The sequence below is a fragment of the Chrysemys picta genome, chromosome 1 (assembly GCF_011386835.1).
Source record: "Chrysemys picta bellii isolate R12L10 chromosome 1, ASM1138683v2, whole genome shotgun sequence".
Taxonomy (NCBI): Eukaryota; Metazoa; Chordata; order Testudines; family Emydidae; genus Chrysemys; species Chrysemys picta.
The window spans coordinates 57,669,671-57,690,399 of record NC_088791.1 but is presented as its reverse complement, the minus strand read 5'-3'; the positions used below and the strand labels follow the sequence as shown (position 1 = coordinate 57,690,399).

The following is a 20,729-nucleotide window of genomic DNA, read 5'->3' as shown; positions in this document are numbered from 1 at the left end:
ACTACCTCCATTTTGCAGAGAAAGAAACAGACACAAAGCTTAAATGACTTTGCCCAAGGCCACAGAGCAAGTCAGTGACAGATCCATGATTTTTCAGCACAGAGATTCCTGGCTCCTAGACAAAGAATAGGGAAAGAGGCAGCAGGGGGAACCTCTTGTGACCCCAACATTCTGATCTCATAGGAATAAAGAGGGGGAAGAAGCTACAGTGAATTCATGATGGACTTCATTTCCTTTTCCATATGGAGCCAAAGTCTTTCTTCAGACACATTGGTACACACAAAGGAAAGGATACTCACCGATCTTGTTGCTTCAAGTTGCAAGCCATTGCTTATCAGATTAGACTCATATGCTTGCCTCTTCCTCTGTTAAAATCAATTGCAAGTAGTAAAATATCTTTGTTTGCTGATTTATGTCATTCATATAAAGTAGTGTACATAAAATCAAGGAACAGGTTTGTCCAACAAAGGTGAAGAATCACCCAGATGCTGAGTTATTATCCTCAATATCTACATTATAATTGCTATGGCAATTAGTGCTCTATTAACCACTAGTCTTATACTCTTTTCTAAAAGCAATAACACTTTAAAATGCAGTTTTGTGGAATACCTGCTCTCTTGGATTGCTAAAGGCACTTGATCTTTAGCCCATGTTTTACAATTACAGGTGGGCCGAGCCACAAGTTCAGATCTTGATCTGTATCTAGCATTTTAGTCTGATGCATCACAGAGATGGGTCAGCCCCAAATTTTGTCTCTGTGAAAACTGTCATCCACATTGGCAATCTTCTCCTTTTCTCTTTTAATTTAACCACTGAGGGAATCCCTCCCAGTAGCAAATATTCTTCACTTCCAAAATCTTGCCATGACAACCAATCCCCATTTCCCTGCCAATAGTCTGCAATTTTTTCCGTCTTTCACAATAATGACATAACCTTATATTATGATTCTAACTAAATCCTCACCAATCTCACAATCCGTAAATGCACCATCCTAAAATTAAAAAGCTGGTGGCTGGAGCGGCTGTAGGGGTAGTGGTGTTGTCCCAGCAGGCCTCAGTGTCCCTAGGTGGGGGGAAAGCCTGGTTTCATAGTCTTTCCTCATGTAACAAAGGAGTTGGCTGATGGGGCAGCTACAGACCCCACGCTGTGTACAGTGACAGCAATTTGTTGAAGTCCGTGAAAAATGTTAATTTCACTCACAGAGTGTATCTCACCTGGCAATCTATCCAGAGGCTCAAAAATCTGAAATCTGTCTCTGATGCTCAACTCTCCTCTGTTAACTTCCTCAAAAAACTGAATAGAACAAAATAAGGAACTCACAAAGAGATTTGTATTTTTACTAGATATTTTAAAAGTTGATGTGAAGTAGACCAAATTAAAGCTACTTGAAGCCCATCATATAACTCCTCTATGAGCAATTTGTTCATCTAATTGATCACATATTTTAGGTGAAGACCCATATTTAGTATTCTGGGTTATTAAGTGCAATAGATTGTTTTCATACCCCAGACCATTTTCGTAGTTGTTTGTATTGTCCTGTGCTTAAGGACTTCCAGTCTCAAAGCTTCTCAAACAAGACTTCTCAAACAAAACCAGCCTCAATCCACCTACTCTGGTACCCTGCATCCAGCGGTAACCTCTGAACTTAAGGTCCAGTCCTGCTCCAACCATCAATGGCAAAACTCTCATGACTAAAGTGGAAGCAGAAGCAGAACCTTGATAGGAACATGGGAATTGGCATACTGGCTCAGATCCAAGATCCACCAGGTATCCTGTCTCTGACAGAAGTCAGTACCAGATACTTCAGAGGAAGGTCTAAGAACCCCACAGCAGGCAGATGTTGGATAATCTGCCTTCAATTTAGGTTTCATCCTAATCGCAAATAGTTAGAGATTGGTTTAAATCCTGAGATTTAAAATCCCTTCCAAAATTTTTGTTAGCATTAACTATGATAAGTCTGGATATTCTTGACAGCCCTATAAATATCCAATCCCTTTTAAGATCTTGTTCAATTCTTGGACTCAACAATTTCTTGTGGTAACACATTCTACAGTTCAATCCCACGTGTGAAAAAAGTATTTCCTTTTATCGGTTTTGAATTTCCAACTTTTTTTAATTTAATTGAATATTCATCCCTTTGTTCTTGTGTTATGAGACAAGGATAACAGAAGAACTATCTTCTTTATACCATTTATTATTTTAATCTTTTTATGATGTCTCATCTTAGTCATATTTCTTCTTGATGCCTGCTGTCATTTAACTAATACATGAAGCACAAAGACAGAAAGGCTCTTTTTTGCTAGAGAACATAAATGTTGATACTGTGCTTATTTACATATGTCTAATCCTTTTTTTAAATCTTGCTAATCAGTTTTCTTCAATAATAATGGCATGGCAATGAGTTCCACAAGTTAATTTGGTCTTCAGAACATCAGAGGGAGATCTGTCAGTCACCAAGAGAACATGGGCTCATCAGGCTTAAGGCATCCCGCTGACAGTTGGGTGGGGGAGAATAGAAGAAACAACCCTCCAATCTCATTATTGCCATCTCTCATGATTTTATTGGGAGGTTTTCTTAAAGCTGCTAGCTTTGGCATCAAGAGATTCTCCACTTTGTTTTTTTCTTTAAAAAAGTAAGTTTCTATTGCTCGTGGTTGCAAGACTAAAGCTTGAAAATGTGAAGTGAGTGTACCGTAAAGGCCCATAAACCTGAAGGCAAAGAAAAAAGAAACCCTATATAGTATAGGTGAGGTGAGAAAGTGGGAGCAGGATACAAGTAGGGCTACCACAGGAATAGAGACTTTATTTCCAGGAGTTCCTCCCTACCCTCAGCCCTGCCAAACAAATCTCTCTACCAGACTGCAGAACAGGTGTGGTTGCCCTCCTCCCTTAACTTAATGGGCTCATTCATCTTTCTTACCTCATTGCAAGATAGGTCATCTTGGCACACAACCAGTTTATGTAGCTTGCTGTCTTTTGCAGACCCAAGCAATGGCATAAAATGGACCTAAAATATCATATTTGTTTGCAGTGTTTATTTTAATAACACAGATATTGTTCCCTTTCTTCAGGCATGACACATTCAAAAACAATGGAAGAAGTAACGTTGGTTTTTTAAATTGTTCAAACCAGTTTCTGTTTGTCAGGTAGCTAAACTAAATTAGATGAATTATATTTGATTAGCAGGAACAATTTAGAAAAAGATTGTTTACTTATGAAAACAAACCTCTCATATCCTGCTAATTTAGAGTTCTCTGTAAACTCTCTGTAGAAATTGCTGAATATCAAATATTTGCTGTCGGTTGTTTCTTTGTTGTCTGGATAAAGATTTTTTTTTAATTATTTTTATGAAGCATGGATTGTTTTATCTTCATTGGTGACCATGATCAGAAACGAAGGTTCTGATCCAACTCTAACTGAAATCAGTCAGAGTCTTTCAATGTAAATTGGATTAGGACTAAAACCACATTATCTGTTAATTTATTTTGAATTTACCTTTCTATTGCTGCCTCATTAGTTTTCAACTACAAGCTATTTAAGGATCCCAGCAGGGGAAAAAAATGGCATATTGGAACACTTACTGAAACTCTAATGACTTGTAGCAGAAAATAGTCCATGGGAACTAAACTGAGCACATCAGTTGCAAGGTTTAAATTCATACTTCATGGGAGAAATTTTAATCTCAGACATGCTTAGCACACCCTCAGATATCTTATAAAATTTACTTGAAATGCACTCCACTCATTGGAGTTTGGAATCTAGTCCTAAATTGTTGTGATTTTCAACAGTGCTTGCTACGTTAGTTTCAGGTAAACTTCAAAGGGCTCAGAGTTCAAGTTCAGATGCTTATATGAAGCTTATCAACCCCTTCTGAATCTGACAAATTTGTCTGGAAATCTTATGAGAACAGGCTTCCTTCAGAGTATTTCAACATTTCTGACTTTTGTCTCAACTATACCGCAAAGACACAGAAGCACATGGGGATGCAGCTAGGGAAGGTGAATTGTGATGGGTCATTCACCCCAATGATGAGCTGCCAAAATCTTAGGAACTGGTTCCCTACCAGATCTTTGGCGGCATGGCTCTGGCGGCTGAAGGACCTGCCACCGAAGACCCAGTAGGGAACCGCCCGGTGAGTACACCCCCCACCCATGTCCTGCCCCTGACTAATCATGCAGAATACACTAATTGTGATTAATCACAGTTTTAATTGCACTGTTAAACAATAGAATACCAATTGAAATTTAGTAAATATTTTGGATGTTTTTCTACATTTTCAAATATATTGATTTCAGTTACAACACAGAATACAAAGTGTACTGTACTCATTTTATATTATTTTTATTACAAATATTTGCACTGTAAAAATAACAAGAAATAGTATTTGTCAATTCACCTCATACAAGTACTGCAGTGCAATCTCTTTATCATGAAAGCGCAACTTATAAATGTATTTTTTTTGTTACATAACTGCACTCAAAAACAAAACAATGTAAAACTTAGAGCCTACAAGTCCACTCAGTCCTACTTCTTGTTCAGCCAATCGCTAAGACAAACAAGTTTGTTTACATTTATGGGAGATAATGAAAGTGAGAAAAAATGTTTGCATGGCACTTTTGTAGCTAACATTGCAAGGTATTTACATGCCAGATCTGCTTAACATTCATAGGCCCCTTCATGCTTTGGCCACCATTCCAGAGGACATGGTTCCATGATGATGACACTCGTTAAAAAAATAACGCATTAATTAAATTTGTGACTGAACTCCTTGGGGGAGAATTGTATGTTTCCTGCTCTCTGTTTTACCTGCATTCTACCATATATATTATGTTACAGCAGTCTCAGATGATGACCCAGAAACCACCAAAAAAGAAAATCAACCTTCTGCTGGTGGCATCTGACTCAGATGATGAAAATGAACATGTGTTGGTCTGCACTACTTTGGATCGTTATCGAGCAGAACCCATCATCAGCATGTACGCATGTCCTCTGGAATGGTGGTTGAAGCATAAAGGGACATATGACTCTTTAGCGCATCTGGCATGTAAATATCTTGCAATGCCAGCTACAAAAGTGCCATGCGAACATCTGTTCTCACTTTCAGGTGACATTGTAAACAAGAAGTGGGCAGCCTTATCTCCTGCAAATGTAAACAAACTTGTTTGTCTGAGCAATTGGCTGAACAAGAAGTAGGACTGAACGGACTTGTAGGATCTAAGTTTTACATTGTTTTATTTTTGAATGCAGTTATTTTTTATACATAATTCTACATTTGTAAGTTCAACTTTCATGATAAAGAGTACTACAGTACTTGTATTAAGTGAATTGAAAAATACTATTTTTTATTTTTACAGTGCAAATATTTCTAATAAAAATAAATATAAAGTGAGCATTGTACACTTTGTATTATGTGTTGTAATTGAAATCAACATATTTGAAAATGTGGAAAACATCCAAAATATTTACATAAATAGTATTCTATTATTGTTTAAGAGCGCCATTAATCACAATTAATGTTTTTAGTCGCACGATTAATCATGATTAATTTTTTTAATTGCTTGACAGCCCTTAAATTAACATGGATCAATTTCTGCCCTCAGTTACACTCATGCAATCCCATTAGAATTATTAGGGATGTGACGCTACTGAGCTGTCGCACTGCAAAGTGACATGATGAAAATCCCTTGACCAGGCTGACTTTCTCCATTACAACAAATTCATTCTCTGATCATTCAGTTCTACCATCTTCCTACCTAAATAACTGTCGTACAATGGGGTGTAGGCAGTGTGACCTACTGGTCAGAACAGAAGCCTGGCCTACTGGGTGGAGAAGAATCAGAGGGTAGAACCGGAGGCGTGGTCAGAGGCCCAACCAATGGTTGGAGCCAGCAGTCAGAACAGAAGCCAAGGTCATAGTCAGCAGATTCTAAGACAATGGTTGGAGCCCAGTAATCAGAAATTCTGAGGAAGATAGGAATGAGGGCTGGAACTGGAGCAGGCATAGTTTAGAGCAGGGGTAGGCAACCTATGGCACGCGTGCCGAAGGCGGAACGCAGGCTGATTTTCAGTGGCACTCACACTGCCCAGGTCCTGGTCACCGGTCTGGGGGGCTCTGCATTTTAATTTAATTTTAAATGAAACTTCTTAAACATTTACTTTACATACAACAATAGTTTAGTTATATATTATAGACTTATAGAAAGAGGCCTTCTAAAAATGTTAAAATGTATTACTGGCACGCGAAACCTTAAATTAGAATGAATAAATGAAGACTCGGCACACCACTTCTGAAAGGTTGCCGACCCCTGGGTTAGAGCAAGGTCCAGTATAGGAAGCAGGCCTGGCACAGCTGCAGGCAAAGAGCACATTGAGCAGCCACTGTGCAGCTCTTGCTTCAAGGCTTAAATGGTGATTTGTTGGCCCTTCTGTCTAATCAGGGAGCATAGTCACTTTGTGAGGCTTTAATGGTCCCTGCTGAGCTCAGTGGGGTGCTAGGTGATTATGCCTGGAGCTAGCTGAGGTCCTGACAGTACCTCTACACTGCCCCTTGAGGGCTCCTGCTAGGGTCCCTCAGCCCTGGCTTGTCAGAGTATCTTCCATGAAATTACTGCAGGAGATAGGGAGTATGAACGTTTTCTTTTGGTTTCCAGGATCACTCCTCTGGTCTGTACCTCTTCCAATCTATCTAGAGCAGGGGTTCTCAGGACAAATTTTTTGGTGGCCTCAGACTGCAGCCACCAACTTTTGCTGGTGACTGCTCTCACACTTTTTCCTAAAGTACTTAATTAGCTTTAGGAAAAACAAATAAATATGCACATAGGTATGTCCAAATCATTGTAATTTATTTATTGCTAGCTAGTAAGTCTGCTGTGAAAAGTGATATTAACCAACGTACAAGTATCACTTTTCACAGCAGACTTACTCAGCCCTGCCAACCCTGGGGACAAATTAAGCCCTGGATATCCGGAAGGACGGGGGAGGCAGGCAGGGGCTAGAGTCTGAAGCCCCGCAGCTGGAGGCTGGGGCGTGCCGCCGCGCAGCCAGGGCCCACGGCTGAAGCCTGAGCCCCACCACCCTGGGTAGGTGGGTAATTCACCGGCTGCCAGCTCCTCCAGTGTTGTGCCCCAGTGTCAGCCCAACCCTTGTTGGCGGCCCCAGCAACCAACACCAAGGAAGCACATCCAGGAGCAACAGGGTGGGGGAGGGGATGCTACTTTGCCCTCCCCTTCCCCCATATCAGAGCCCAGGAGGCTGTGGCCACAAGAAAAGCCCCTGGTGGCCGCATGTGGCCACATTTGAGAAACTAGAGCTTCCCCTGACCCGCTAGGAGTCAAGGACCAATGAACTTTGTATTCCTCCTATCCATGGACAATAACTGGAGCGTGAATAGAGGAGGGTCTACCCGTTTGGGGAAGGAGGTTGTCGATGAACCATTTGAGGAGACAAACCCAAAATACGGGGTGAATCTTTGAGGAATTCTGAGAGTTGAAGCTTGAAGGCCACTGGGTTTAAATCAGCGGCCACTTCTGAATATATGGATCCTAACTCTCATTAATTTTAATGAGTCAGTGATCTAATTTCTGCCCTGATTTACATGTCACAAAATAGGGTTGTGTGAAGTGCAATTCAGGCCAGAACTTGTCCCAGTAGGTATTATCCTTACCTATCAACGGTGAAATCCTATTTCCATTGAAGTCAATGGGAGTTTTGCCATTTTCTTCCATGAAGCCCCAATTTCACCCCAGGAGAATAGACCCCTTTGGATCTATTACTCTTCAATAAACCAGAGTTCTAAAGCTCTGTTCACAATAAACCCCAGCCTAATAGGTATATAAAGCTGCCAGGAGAGTCAAAGAAAGATAGTACAAACAAGGAAACTTTCAGTCTTTAAGCACCTTGAATTACACAATGTGCTGGATATAAAGTTTGGCTTTTTTTTCCAGTTTATTATTGACCAGGGACAGACAGTGAAGTATGCAGTATTTAAAGTTGATTATAAATGACAATATTTCCCATTTTGGTTACTTGTAATAGTATTTCATCATAAAAGTAGTAGTCAATTTGTCCCAAATGAAAATATAAACAAATAAGCAATAGTGCCTGTAAAAGACAACATAAAGATTAGAGATTACTCCAAGGCAAATAAAATCTTTATACATAAAATATTTCCACATCTTTCTGGGAATTCTGATAGGCCAAAATGCTAATTCTGTCATTACATTTTCTATTTATTAGTATTTTCCCAGGCTGCAAAATTGCATAACAAATAAATAAGCTGTCTTCCCTTCCACCTCTTAGTTACAGAAGCTTTTGTTTTATTCCCCACCCTCCCCTTTTCAATTACTCTAACTCCCTTTATTTCTTTGTTTTCTCTCTCTCTCTCTCCCTCATACCAGGGTGCAGTAAGACCCAGAGAAAATCCAGTGCATTACTTGGAAGGAAACAGGAAGTTTTACATGTCTATACATAATTTGCTTATTAAATGAAGTGGTGTAGAAGGTTTTGGCCTCAATACTCTCTGCACAGCAGGTGCTCTGAAATGAAAACAAGCATCTATGCACTGGAGCTACCTTTGAAAACTGGGTTTTAATAGTGCACATTTCAGCAGAGAATTTTTTGTAATAAACCTAAAACCATCTAATAAACAAGTGAGGTCTAATTGCACAGAGTGAACAACCAAGTTGATGAGGGAGGCACAGCCCAGGCAAATCCCGCCTTTATCTCAGGAGCAAATGTACTTGGAGCTGGCCCTCATCTACTCTATCATGAAAAAGGCAGATACTTCTCACCTTTTAAAGATGCCAGAATCCTATTCCTTGACTAACAGATAAGGAAAGTGTATTATTAAATCCATGACAGCTGTATTTGATGTGTTTTTCAACATTTAGAGAAATTCACCACAGGATTCTGGTCACACTGAATGACTCACTTCCTCTCACTTCACAGTACAAAAACCTCCCAGATTAAAAGGGAAACTGTCCATTTTTCTCTACCCTCTTCTTTCTCCTCCTCCTCCTCAACCTTTCACTGTCCTCTCGCTTCTTCCCTTCACTCATCCATCATCTGGTCCATAGAACTCCCCCAGCTTTGAATCCTTTTACTGGTTCTCCATCTATGAATACATCAGATTCGAGCTCCTTGTTCCGGGCTTCAAGACCCTGCATAATTCTGACTCTCCCTAGTTCTCCGTCCTTGTCTCTTTTTGTGCCACCAGCCATCTCCTCGGCTCTACTGATACCAATCTCAACATGTTTGTCCTCAGCTCCTATAACATCTCCGGGCCTTCACACTGTCCCTATTCATGTAAGGCCCTTTTATAAAGGCTACTACCACTCTACATTTAAATCTTTCCTGGACACCCACTTCTGCTGTGAGTCCTGCAAAAACGTAGCAGATTGATAATGGCAGAGTTGATAAGTAATTGGAAATAGTGTATATACATCATGGAAAATACACTCTCCACACTCCCTCAGATCATGTCATCATTAAATTATCAAAAAGTGACTAGTCTCCACCATGGCCACTTGTATCCCACTATTCCCTCTTTTTGTGTCCTATGGACCCTGGTCCTGCAATTCATAATATGTAGGTGTATTACTGCACCACACAGAGCCCCACTGACTTCAGTTGGGCTCCACAGGGGCATAGCAGTCTGTGCACACGTAACAAATGACAGGATGGGGCCTTAGATTGTAAGCCCCTGGGGACAGAGACTGCACCTTCTTTTATGAATGGAAAGCACCTAGCATAATACTGATAATCTTACTGGTCTGATAATTCAAGAGTTAATTTTATCCACATAATAAAATACTAATAATTTATTGCACATGTTAATTTTCATTACTCTTTGAAAAAGACACTCATTTTAAAAAAATACATTTGGGTTCTGACCAAAAATGACAGACAAAAACATAAAAATGTAATTGATATGACAGTGTTTCCAAAAGGGTAGCTTTTTGTTTTTAATTACCTCTCCACTTCTTTTTATTTTTGGTACTTGTGACCATGTGTAAAGCTACATCCACCCACTGTTGTACTCTATTTAACACAACTAATGACATTCCTTATGGCTGCCTCAGCAATGCCAACTGCAATACTGTGCAATGAATATCAACCCATCTAGCTACAAGGCTTTTTACTCCTACTCCTCCTTTTCCCTAAGGCAAGTCATTATTCATAAACCTGCTGCTTTTGGTATTGTGTTGTATCCTTGCCCGTCTCCAGCAGAGTCTATTAAAACTCAAAGGTTTAAGAGAGAAATGTTGCTCAGATACAAGAGTGAAGTACTGTGTTAAAATGCACCTTTCAAGTTTAGGGATGTCTACATAATCCTAAAATTAAAGGGACAATATCAAGGAGTCCAGGATTAAAATGTGACCTACAATGCCTATGCGCTGTAATAATATGGCTGGGAATGTTCTCTTGGTTCTAGATATCATCAACAAAATCTGCTGTTGTACATGTTGAAGAAATTCTCTGTACAGTTCAATAGCACTATTCCTACTGTAACACTAGCAAGACACTGGTGTGAATAGGAAGCTGATGTATTACAGAGGATCATTGTGGAGGATCAGACTGTTGGGGTGACATGGGAGAAGAAAGTATTGGGGGAACAATATTGCTGGGGGAGGGGCACAGAGAGAAGTGAGTATGGAAGATATGGTGTCGCTGGAGTACATTTGTGTGTATGTCTGAGAAATGGGTGTTCTGGAGCAGGCATGTGGAGTGGGAAAAATGGATGGAACAGATTAGAGCAGGGGCTTTAAGGCAAAGTGGGAAGAGGGCCCTGCCTCCTGTCTCCATGACCTGTTTATCTCCCTCCACACCTCAGGCTTAGCTCTTTTGTATTTTGTTCTGATCCCTTTCTTACATGCATAAATTTAATGCTGAAAACTTTATCCATGTAAATGTTATACACCTTAAAATATGTTGAGGTTGGAGTTCATTGAAAAATAGGATGAATTTTTCATGAACATTTTCATGAAAAAATTGTCCTTTTTTTCTTGTTCAAAACTTTTGGAATTTGAAACTTTTTGACCAGCTCTTGCTGGGGCAAAGGACTGTGAGGAGAGAAGATATAGGAAGTGACAATCTGCTCTCTTTCTTCCTGCCCCTGCCCTAGTCAAGATTATTCTTTTTAACACACTATTTCTCCCTGGTGCAGAAAAGAGCAACAAGGATGATTAAAGGCCTGGAAAAAACGCTCATATAAAGAAAGATTTAAAAGATTGGGGTTGTTTAGCTTGGAAAGGAGATGAATAAGAGGGTCATTATATATGCATATAAAATAATAAATGATATCAAGAAGGCAGATCAGAAACTTCTGTTCTCCCTGTCTTATAACATAAGAAGAAGGGAAAAATTTAAAAAGTGGATAATTCAGAACTGATCAAAGGAAATACTTTTTCACACAATATGTAATTAGACTGTGGGATTCAGTGCCATAGGAAGTCATTAAGGCCAAGAACTTGACAAGATTCCAATAGGGATTGGGTATTTATATAGTTTTCAAGAAAATCCAGAGTTGTCATAATTAATGATGACTAAAACTTTGGAAGGGCTATTAAACTTTTTGCTCCTGGGTTTAAGCCAGTCTCTAACTATTAGAGACCAAGATGAGACCTATATTTGGAATAGACCAGTGTTTCCCAAACTTGGGACACCACTTGTGCAGGGAAAGCCCCTGGCGGGCCGGGCCGGTTTGTTTACCTGCCATGTCTGCAGGTTCACTGCTCTGGGCCAATGGGAGCTGCTGGAAGTGGCGGCCAGTAGGTCCCTCGGCCCACGCTGCTTCCAGAAACTCCCATTGGCCCGGAGCAGCGAACCGTGGCCTGTGGGAACCGCGATTGGCCAGACCTGCGGACGCGGCAGGTAAACAAACCGGCCCGGCCCGCCAGGGGCTTTCCCTACACAAGCGTCCCAAGTTTGGGAAACACTGGAATAGACTATTAAACATCTGTTTACTGCTGGGTTCTTATACCTTCCTCTGAAACATGTAGCTCTGGCCACTGTCAGAGGCAGGATACTGGACTAGATGAACCTTGGATCTGATCCAGTCTGGCACTCCTGTTTCTATGTTCCTCCTCCCACCCACTCTTAACACCCATGTTTTTCCTATAACTCCCAGCAATGCCCTCTCTTTCCCATTCCTCTCCGTGCCACCACAACTCCCCTCCTCCATATCCCCCCAAATCCTGGTCCTTCAGAACACCCCAGTTCTCTGCCAATCATCTATTACCCCTAGTGATCCTTAATATGTATCAAGTCAGTGATGAAGCCCCAGAGCATTCCAGGTGCTGTCGCTTTCGTTACAGAAATCTAACCCTGTGAAGTGCACAGATGGATCCAGCTGCAAGCTTGGCCCCAAGCCCTGAGCAATCTGGGAGCTCAATCATGGAGCTCACCACTGATCCCACAGTTTATGATCATCCCACACATACAAGGCCAGATCCTTGGCCCCACTGCTGGTTGCTTTGTGCTAAAGCTGCCCTTATGGGGCTGATGGGGATTTCCTTTGTGTAGGCATAACCCTGAGTGGCTTAATGCCAGCACAGCCAGCTCTATGCTCTCTATTCCCAGCACCTTCCTCCTGCAGCACGGTGGGGCGCGTCAGGCACAGGAGGGAGTGTGATCAGAGTATGCTATGCCATCCTGTGCTAGTGAAATGGCCCTAACAGGTCATTCCAGCTGGTGCAAGTTGGAGTAGTCCTGTGACTGTTACAGCTTGTGCCAGCAGCCAAACCAGCCTTCACCAGTGCTCAGGACAGGGGGAGTGGAAAAGTGGTGGAAAACCACTCCCCTCAGGTGTGTAAAGCAGAGCTCACCCACACCTGAGGATCTGATCCTCTCTGTCTATAGATTTCCACAGTGAAGGCCTGGTGTGCTCCGGTGCTCACTTGGGTGTCTAGGTCAACACAGTGACACTTCTGGCTTTGGTATCTTTCTAGCACCAGCTAACTTGTGGAGGAGCCAGCCTACAACAACAACGATTCCTTGATTGTTCTTTCAAGGGAAGTGGTCTGTGAATTAAAACTGTCCTATTCCTCACTGCCTAAAAATCAGTCTTTATGAGTGAAACTTGGGAGTTCAGAAAACTTGCTGCTGCTGAGAACATGTGGGCTGAAAAATCACAAACCACAGGGAAAACACATGTAATTTTTGACTACACAACGTATAAACATCTCTATTCCTACTCTTTCCAAATTCCCTGAAAGAAGTTTCACAGGCTAGGTTAAGCATTCCAATGCGCAGACACATTGGTTACTCCAAACAAAAGTGAGAAATAGTGCTTAAAATACAAGTCTGGCTTCACCCTGAACTATGGAGTTGGGTGACCTTTTTTTGGCAAATAGTAAATTCATTGAAATATGCAGTTTTCAGGGGCACTGATACTATTTGCCAAACTGCATTTAGAGAATAGTTTCAGCCAAAATAAATAAATAAATAAATAAATAAATAAATAAAGGACAAAAATACTGAAAATGTCAAAACATTTTGTAACATTTCATTTTGACCTTTCCTTTCAAAATGGTGTTTTGTTTTGAAATCTAGATAATTTTAAAAAAAGGTGAAACCACCAAAAAAATGGCCCAAAACAAAATGAAAAACTGAAATAAATTTAGTTTGGGTTCAAACATTTTGTTTGAAAAAAGAAAATATTTTTTTTTTGGTTTTTTTGGTTAGTGAGACACTGAAAAAAATCCAGTTTCGGTTCAACCTGAATCAATTCCCCTCCCCTCTCCCCCAGCTTTCAGTTTGGCTTGAACTGAAAAATCAACTATTTTTTCCATGCTAATTATGACCAATGTCTCCATGAAACAGAAACTGAGAAACACCTTACCATTTGCTTTTTATTCACACTCTTCTTGCGATTCTCATTTTTGCTCTCATCTTCATACACCAAAACAAAGTCAATTCTTCGCTGGCCATCGTTAAAGAACAAGGAGTCAGGTTTTTGATCAAACTCTGCCTGTAAGGAGTGCAGAACATTTTAATTATGAAGATCTTTGCAAGCCAGTTCTTTTTGTTTGTTGACTATGTACAGAAGTTGAGGAGTAGAAAAACTCAATGTCAAGTCGTTACAGTAGCAACAAAACTCAGGATCAAACTGTTCCCTTTTGTAAAGAGCCAGGTCTCTGTATGACATAAGGACAGCAGAACTTCTACCTAATTTTCTCCTTCAAAAATTGCAGATTAACTTTTGCAAATATGGCAAAGGAAGGAGCTTAGGTGACAGTACCATTACCAAATAAGGCATCTGTCAGGTAATGTACATACCATTGTGATATACTGTTACAGATCCATGTTATAAAACATTTTGTTTCCTGCAGGGACTCTCACAATAACTGGCTTCCCGTCTTTCCCAGAAACTTTGCCAGAAGTCTGAGCTTCTCAACAACTGAAAAATCCTTTCATGGCTCCATACACACTAATATCCATAAGAACCAGTGCCACATGCACGACCCTGAACCAGAGAAGGACACGGCCACAGTGCAAATGCATTCACGAAATGTAACGCATCCCATGTGGATATACTTCTTATTTTTATTAGCAAAATCTCAGCAGGCACAGAACATTGTTAAACACCACACATCCATCATGTTATAATATATGCCAAAATCAAAAAGATTAATATATCCATAAACCATCACCCAGTCCCTAGAGGAACATAGGATAGATTGTCATATCCACTAATAACATCTTAATGTGTTAATTCATGTGTATGACATTTTAGGCACAATTGATGATGGGTTTGATGGAGAAATTTGAATGCTAGAGTTACGTTTTTGCAGTTAGTTTGTGGGAATACTTGTGGGCATCACCATGTGTAATAATGCTTAAGGTTAAGATTTTGTCACAGTTATTTTTAGTAAAAGTCACAGACGTGTCATGGGCAACAAACAAAAATTCATGGAAGCCAGTGACCTGTCTGTGACTTTTACTAAAAATCACAGGGGAGTGAGGGGCTGAATGCTGCGGGGGACTGAAGCCCGAGTCCTGCAGAGAGGGACTGACAGCTGCAGGGCAGAAGCTGAAGAGGTCTCTTACAGTCACAAAAAGAAGAACAGGAGTACTTGTGGCACCTTAGAGACTAACAAATTTATTAGAGCATAAGCTTTCGTGGACTACAGCCCACTTCTTCGGATGCTGTAGTCCACGAAAGCTTATGCTCTAATAAATTTGTTAGTCTCTAAGGTGCCACAAGTACTCCTGTTCTTCTTTTTGCGGATACAGACTAACACGGCTGCTACTCTGAAACCTTACAGTCACAGAATCCATGATCTCCATGATGAAATCGTATCCTTAATAATGCTCATCCTCACATTCATTTTGTTAACAACTAAACCTTAATGTCATTAGAATTCTCACCCCGTTTGAAGAAGTGGGTGTCTGCGTGGCTTAGATTAAACTGGAAGCTGTTCATGACATTGGGCCAGATCCTCAGCTGCTGTAAACTGATATAGCGCCACTGAAGTCAACAGAACTATGTTAACTTATTCCAGTTTAGGATCTTATTTCCAAAGTTGTATGAGAGAAGATATGTATTCCTAAAGGCTTGCAAAACTGCTGAAAACAAGAACTTCTTTCCCTGCCTTTCCTATATTGACCCTGATATCAAAGTAACGACTTGTATGAGGCTTTACTCACTGTTGTTTGAATGGTAATGTTACCTATTATTACTAACGAGTTTGGATACAACTGCTATAAATTACTCCAGGCTTTAAAGGTTTGGGATAATTAATGTTTCAAACTTCTTGACATCCAGCATCTTTAGCTTATTGCAATGACACAGAATATCTGTCTGAACCAAATCAATTAGCAGTTCTCATTTCTTAGAATTATAGGAGTTAGAGCTGAAAGAGACCTATTAGATCATCCAACTTGGCCATTCAAAGATTGTCTGCAACAGCTGTAGTTTTAAATATAAAATGCAGCACTGCTTGTGCTATCTCCAGACTAGTTTTAAATGTCTTGTAATTGGGCTTAGCTGCATGGTGTCTACATTCTAGTGTGGAGTTAAAATACCAAATTACTGTAAAATAGTTATGTTTTGTTTTTTAATTAGCACCCTCTTTTCTACTGAAGCAGAACCTGATCATACTTTTACAACTTATTACGTTTCTTGGAACTAAAATAAACGGTAGAGTGATGTTAGACTTTGGATTTGGATTTTTATCATACTGATTTTACCTTGACAACTACACTGTCATTTGCATTTTAAAAAATGAAACAATATGAACTTGGGAAAGAGTCAAATGACTAAAATCAAGTCAGCAACCAGGTGTTCTAAATATAAAAATCATACTAAAAAGAATTTATGACATTCCTGTTACTTAAGGGACAATGACAATAAATACTAAGTGGGCCAATCTCTATGCTCATAATTACAATAGACTCTCATGTATCTAAGTCTATAATAGAAAGGGGAAGATAGAAGTGACCCGTATATTTAGGTAGCCAAACACCTTCCATTTTAAAAGGATTCTTGTAATTTTTTAAAGAGAAATTCTAACACCTCTATTGTTTGCAGAAGGCCTTAGACATTCAGTAGAGAGAAAGCCCTCAGGTTAGACATTCAGCAGAGAGAAAGCCCTCAGGTTAGAGAAGAGCCTTTGCTTTGTCCCATGAAATTCTGTACAGGTTTTCCTGAGATTTAAACTGTTGAAAATTACTATTTCCCTCTTCTCACTTGCATTCCTCAGGAAAATTTTGGCAGTATTTCAAAATAACTGAACATGAACATTCTAAAGAGCTGGGTGTTCATCCCCACCGAAGCAGTAGCAGATACAACACTGAAAATGCAATTGAAGTGAGCTGTTGTAGCAGCTGTTGCAGTGGGAGTGGGGGAAAGGGAAGAACGCCAGGTCAGACTTCTGCCAATCATTCCCCTCTTTCTCCCCCTTGGACCCAACACATGGCCCTGCAGACTATGCCCTCCCCTGGGCAAAAAGATTTTTTCAAACTGCTGGTTGGTTTGGTCCTGTAGCTCAAGTGGTAAAAGTCCATGTTGCAATGCTGAATGTACAGCGGTCAGACTCTTACGATGACGAATAATGGGGGGGGGATTGTTACAGTTGCACATAACAGAATTTTTGTTTGTTTTAATAGAAAATTACATTAAAAATCCAATGTTTAAATAAAGTCATTTAGGTTGCAAAGTTAAGCTCTCAAAAGCAGGGCGGGCTCGAAGTTTTTTGCCGCCCCAAGCAAAAAAAACAAAACTCTGAAAGGTGGCCGGAATGCCGCCCCTGAAATTGTGCCGCCCCAAGCACGTGCTTGGTTTGCTGATGCCTAGAGCCGGTCCTGCTCAAAAGTTAGGAAATGCCAGATTTAAGGTTGCCCATGTCACCTTAATTTGTCCCCCTCGTGCGCATGAATTACGATGCAGACTTTAATTACATGATCACTAGGGCCAGTGTTTTCCAGCAATGAAAACAGAGTAATTTCAGATTTTCCAAGATGTATATTTTGGAAATTTTAGATATGAATTATAGTGTATAGTATATATACACAAAAAATATGTGTATCGACAAACTTGAGCAATATGTAATCCTTTACAGCATGAAAGTGCACTGGGGAAGGGGACAGAAGACAGCTGTACAGGAGAGGTGGGGGACACATGCTGGGCACTGAGTGCTAGAGCCAGGTCAGCTGTGTGCTGGGGTGAGGGGGCAGGAGCCAGCTGTGTAGGGGAGAGGAGGGACAGATCTTGGGCACTGACAGCCTAAAGCCAGCTGTGTGGTGGGGGGAGGAGGGAGGAGCCAGCTGTGTGCAGGGGAGGGGAGCAGGGGAGAGGCACCGTGGACGCTGCCGAGAGTAGGTGCAAGCGCCGTCCACTCTGCAGCATGGCGAGGGAGCTCGGCGCCCCACTGCCAAGTGCCCTGCCCACCCAGGAGAAGCTCCACAGAGGTTTTGCCAAGCACAGGGCTGTGTAAGGATGGGAGAAGTTGGCCACGAGCCTCAACAGCAGCCAGCCCCCAGCTTCTGCCCTGTGCCCTGGGGATGAGTCAGGTGTCTCCAGCCAGAAATCGGGGGGGGGGGGGGGGGGAGAGGGAGGAGGCCTGACATGAGCCCGCATACCCCACCCCTTCTCTGATTGGTGATTCCAGAATTGAAGAGTCATTTTGGAAAAAATCGTGGCAATAGCAGCAGTTTCCAGAAAACACCGGCCCTAATGATCATATACTTCCTTTTCCACTGGACCCATGCCTCATTCAGTATGCAGGATAGATGTATAAAGGGGCCAAATGAAGGCTGCATGGGCAACCTTAAATCTGGTATTTCCTAACTTTTGAGTGCTTGACTTTGCAACCTAATTTTCTTTTAATAATGTGGAGAGTTATTTTTTAACGTAACGGTATATAGACTATCATAAAGGGGAGGGGCAATAACACTACAAGCCTACAGAGGCTGGCCATTCCCCAGTGTCCTACATTTCAATAGCATTCATATGTATCACCTTTTATGTAGCTGAAAGATTAAGCAATTTTATTGCAACTTCATGAATCCAGGTCCACAAAGGGTTCACAGTTGTGAAAATATAGCTGGAAGCCCATTTTTCAAATGTAATCCCACTGGGAAGCCTTTGTTTAACTTTTGTTTATAGCTACTGTAAATAGTGTCCAGTTTTCCCCACATTACACACTTTATAAAGCATTAAAGTAAAATAACAGATTAAACATGGGTATTTATCATTTTGTTCTGTGGCACCTTTAAGACTAACAGATGTATTGGAGCATAAGCTTTCGTGGGTGCGTCTGACGAAGTGGATATTCACCCACGAAAGCTTATGCTCCAATACATCTGTTAGTCTTAAAGGTGCCACAGGACTCTCTGTTGCTTTTTACAGATCCAGACTAACACGGCTACCCCTCTGATACTTATCATTTTGTTGTATGATCAAAATTATGAAATTCAAAAATCTACATTAATGTAATATTAAGTGCTACAAAGTTAAAATGTTTAAAGTTGGGAAATGCAAAAACTCAGGTTCCAATAGTTCAATTGTGTTGTACATCCCATATATTTTATTGCATAGCTTGTGTAACGTTCAGTAATAGATTAAGCAACACATTTAATTGAAAAAAGAGGGAAATAGAAAATAACATATCTGTGTAATGCAGCTAAGTTAACAAAAAAATAAGATTCCAACAGAATTGTTATTTCATCTATTCAACCATAATGTTATATTATTATACTCTCTTACTTTTCATTTTCAAGTTTAAAACAGTTAAAATGATGCTTCAAAATGCTGTTATCAGGGATTAAATTCAGTCAGAGCTCCAGTAAATATTTTCAACCCCTCCCCAGAGTTTTTATAGCATGTGAGTGGAGGGGACTCCAGGAAATACTCTATAAGAATTTAAATTTATTATTAAAATGAGTTGAACTGGGCTGCAAATTTAATGAGTTCTGCTTAAACATCAATGTCTTAATATAGCCCAAACATTATAGACAGGCCCTTTGTATCTGATAGCTCTTTGTTTGGGAAGAAATAATCATGGGTCCAATTTTCAGAGCCTCAGTTTAATCAGCTAATACATTTTCAGTAGTGATGCAGATATCACTCTTCCAGTCTGACGTTATAATAATGCCCTAATATATAGCAGATTGATATTGATCAATACCGTTAAACAGTATGAAACAATACATTTACCTGGTGAATAATTACATTTAGCACATATTATGTCATGTTTTTGAAGACTCAAAGCACTACACAGTACACTCCAATCAATCAATTACCACAACACCCTTGTGAGGTAGGTACCAGTTATGCTAATTTTATACATAAGGAATCCGAATGAGAGGAGATGGGCTAGACTGTGGGTAAATGTTTCAAATGCATCTAAATAATTTAGGAACCTATGTTCCATTTTCAAAAGTGATTTAGACACCTAAGTCACTGAGGTACTTTTGGAAATTGTACCCTGTAATAACAATTGCCCTGAATAAAGAATGGTGTGTAACGTCTATGCCCTAGGAGCCAGACAAAGGAACAAATTGTGACTCAGAGTCACAGTCCTCTGCCCTTTCCTGGCTCTGTATTTAGTAAATTACTGTCCCTGTGAGCGTAACTAGCTACTATGGCAAGTGAATTAAGCGGCACTGAGGCAGAGCTGTGCCCTCTCCCCATTTCTCTCCACTTCCTTCCCATCTACTTGCTAATATGAGCAAGTATCAGGCGAGTAGCCCTTGCTCTCTCACTGTCAGGACAAAGCTGCAATCTGAACAGGGAAATAAAGGGGATTTTATCCTGAACAGCTAAGTAAGGTCTGGGATAACTTGACTGGCAGTGACTGGACCAAGGCCACGTGGCGAATCAGTGAGAATCTGTAGTGGAACTGAGGACATCCTGACTCTCGGTCCTGTGCTCTAGATCACTGGGACTCTCTAGCACAGAATGCTATTTGAACGTTTTGTCATACATATGTGAAACCTAGCTGCATGAGACTTCTCCAGCAGAAGATGAGAGGATAACATTCTAGCAGTGAGCATTCTTCAGCAGCAGCTTACGCATATGCTCCAGTTTCATGGAAACAATGCCACATGACATTAGCCAGAGTGAAATGTGTCTACATTTACAGTGGTTTCTCAGGACACTCGAATGGTCTGTGGGTGGAGACATGGAAGATCAGTAAAAAGATGAGAATGAAGAAAAATGAGTGAGCTAGTAAAAGCCAAGATTGTTGTTTATTTATCTTTTACTACACCATGAACAAGCACAATAT

At 40.6% G+C, this 20,729-nt stretch overlaps 1 protein-coding gene across 3 annotated transcripts in view; it reads right to left on the bottom strand.

Annotated features, from left to right (window-relative positions):
• ANO6 (anoctamin 6) overlaps window positions 1-20,729 on the bottom strand; it is a 112,508-nt gene that overhangs the window by 36,966 nt on the left and 54,813 nt on the right. For 2 of the 3 annotated variants that reach the window (XM_005297954.5, XM_042857772.2), the window contains exons 3-4: window positions 13,841-13,969; window positions 300-365 (exon numbers count right to left, since the gene is read on the bottom strand). In XM_005297954.5, the coding sequence (XP_005298011.2) occupies window positions 300-365; window positions 13,841-13,969 (195 nt within the window). Of the gene's footprint in view, window positions 1-299; window positions 366-1,214; window positions 1,234-13,840; window positions 13,970-20,729 lie in introns of those variants that run through there. The other variant, XM_065557429.1, reaches the window with a different exon arrangement.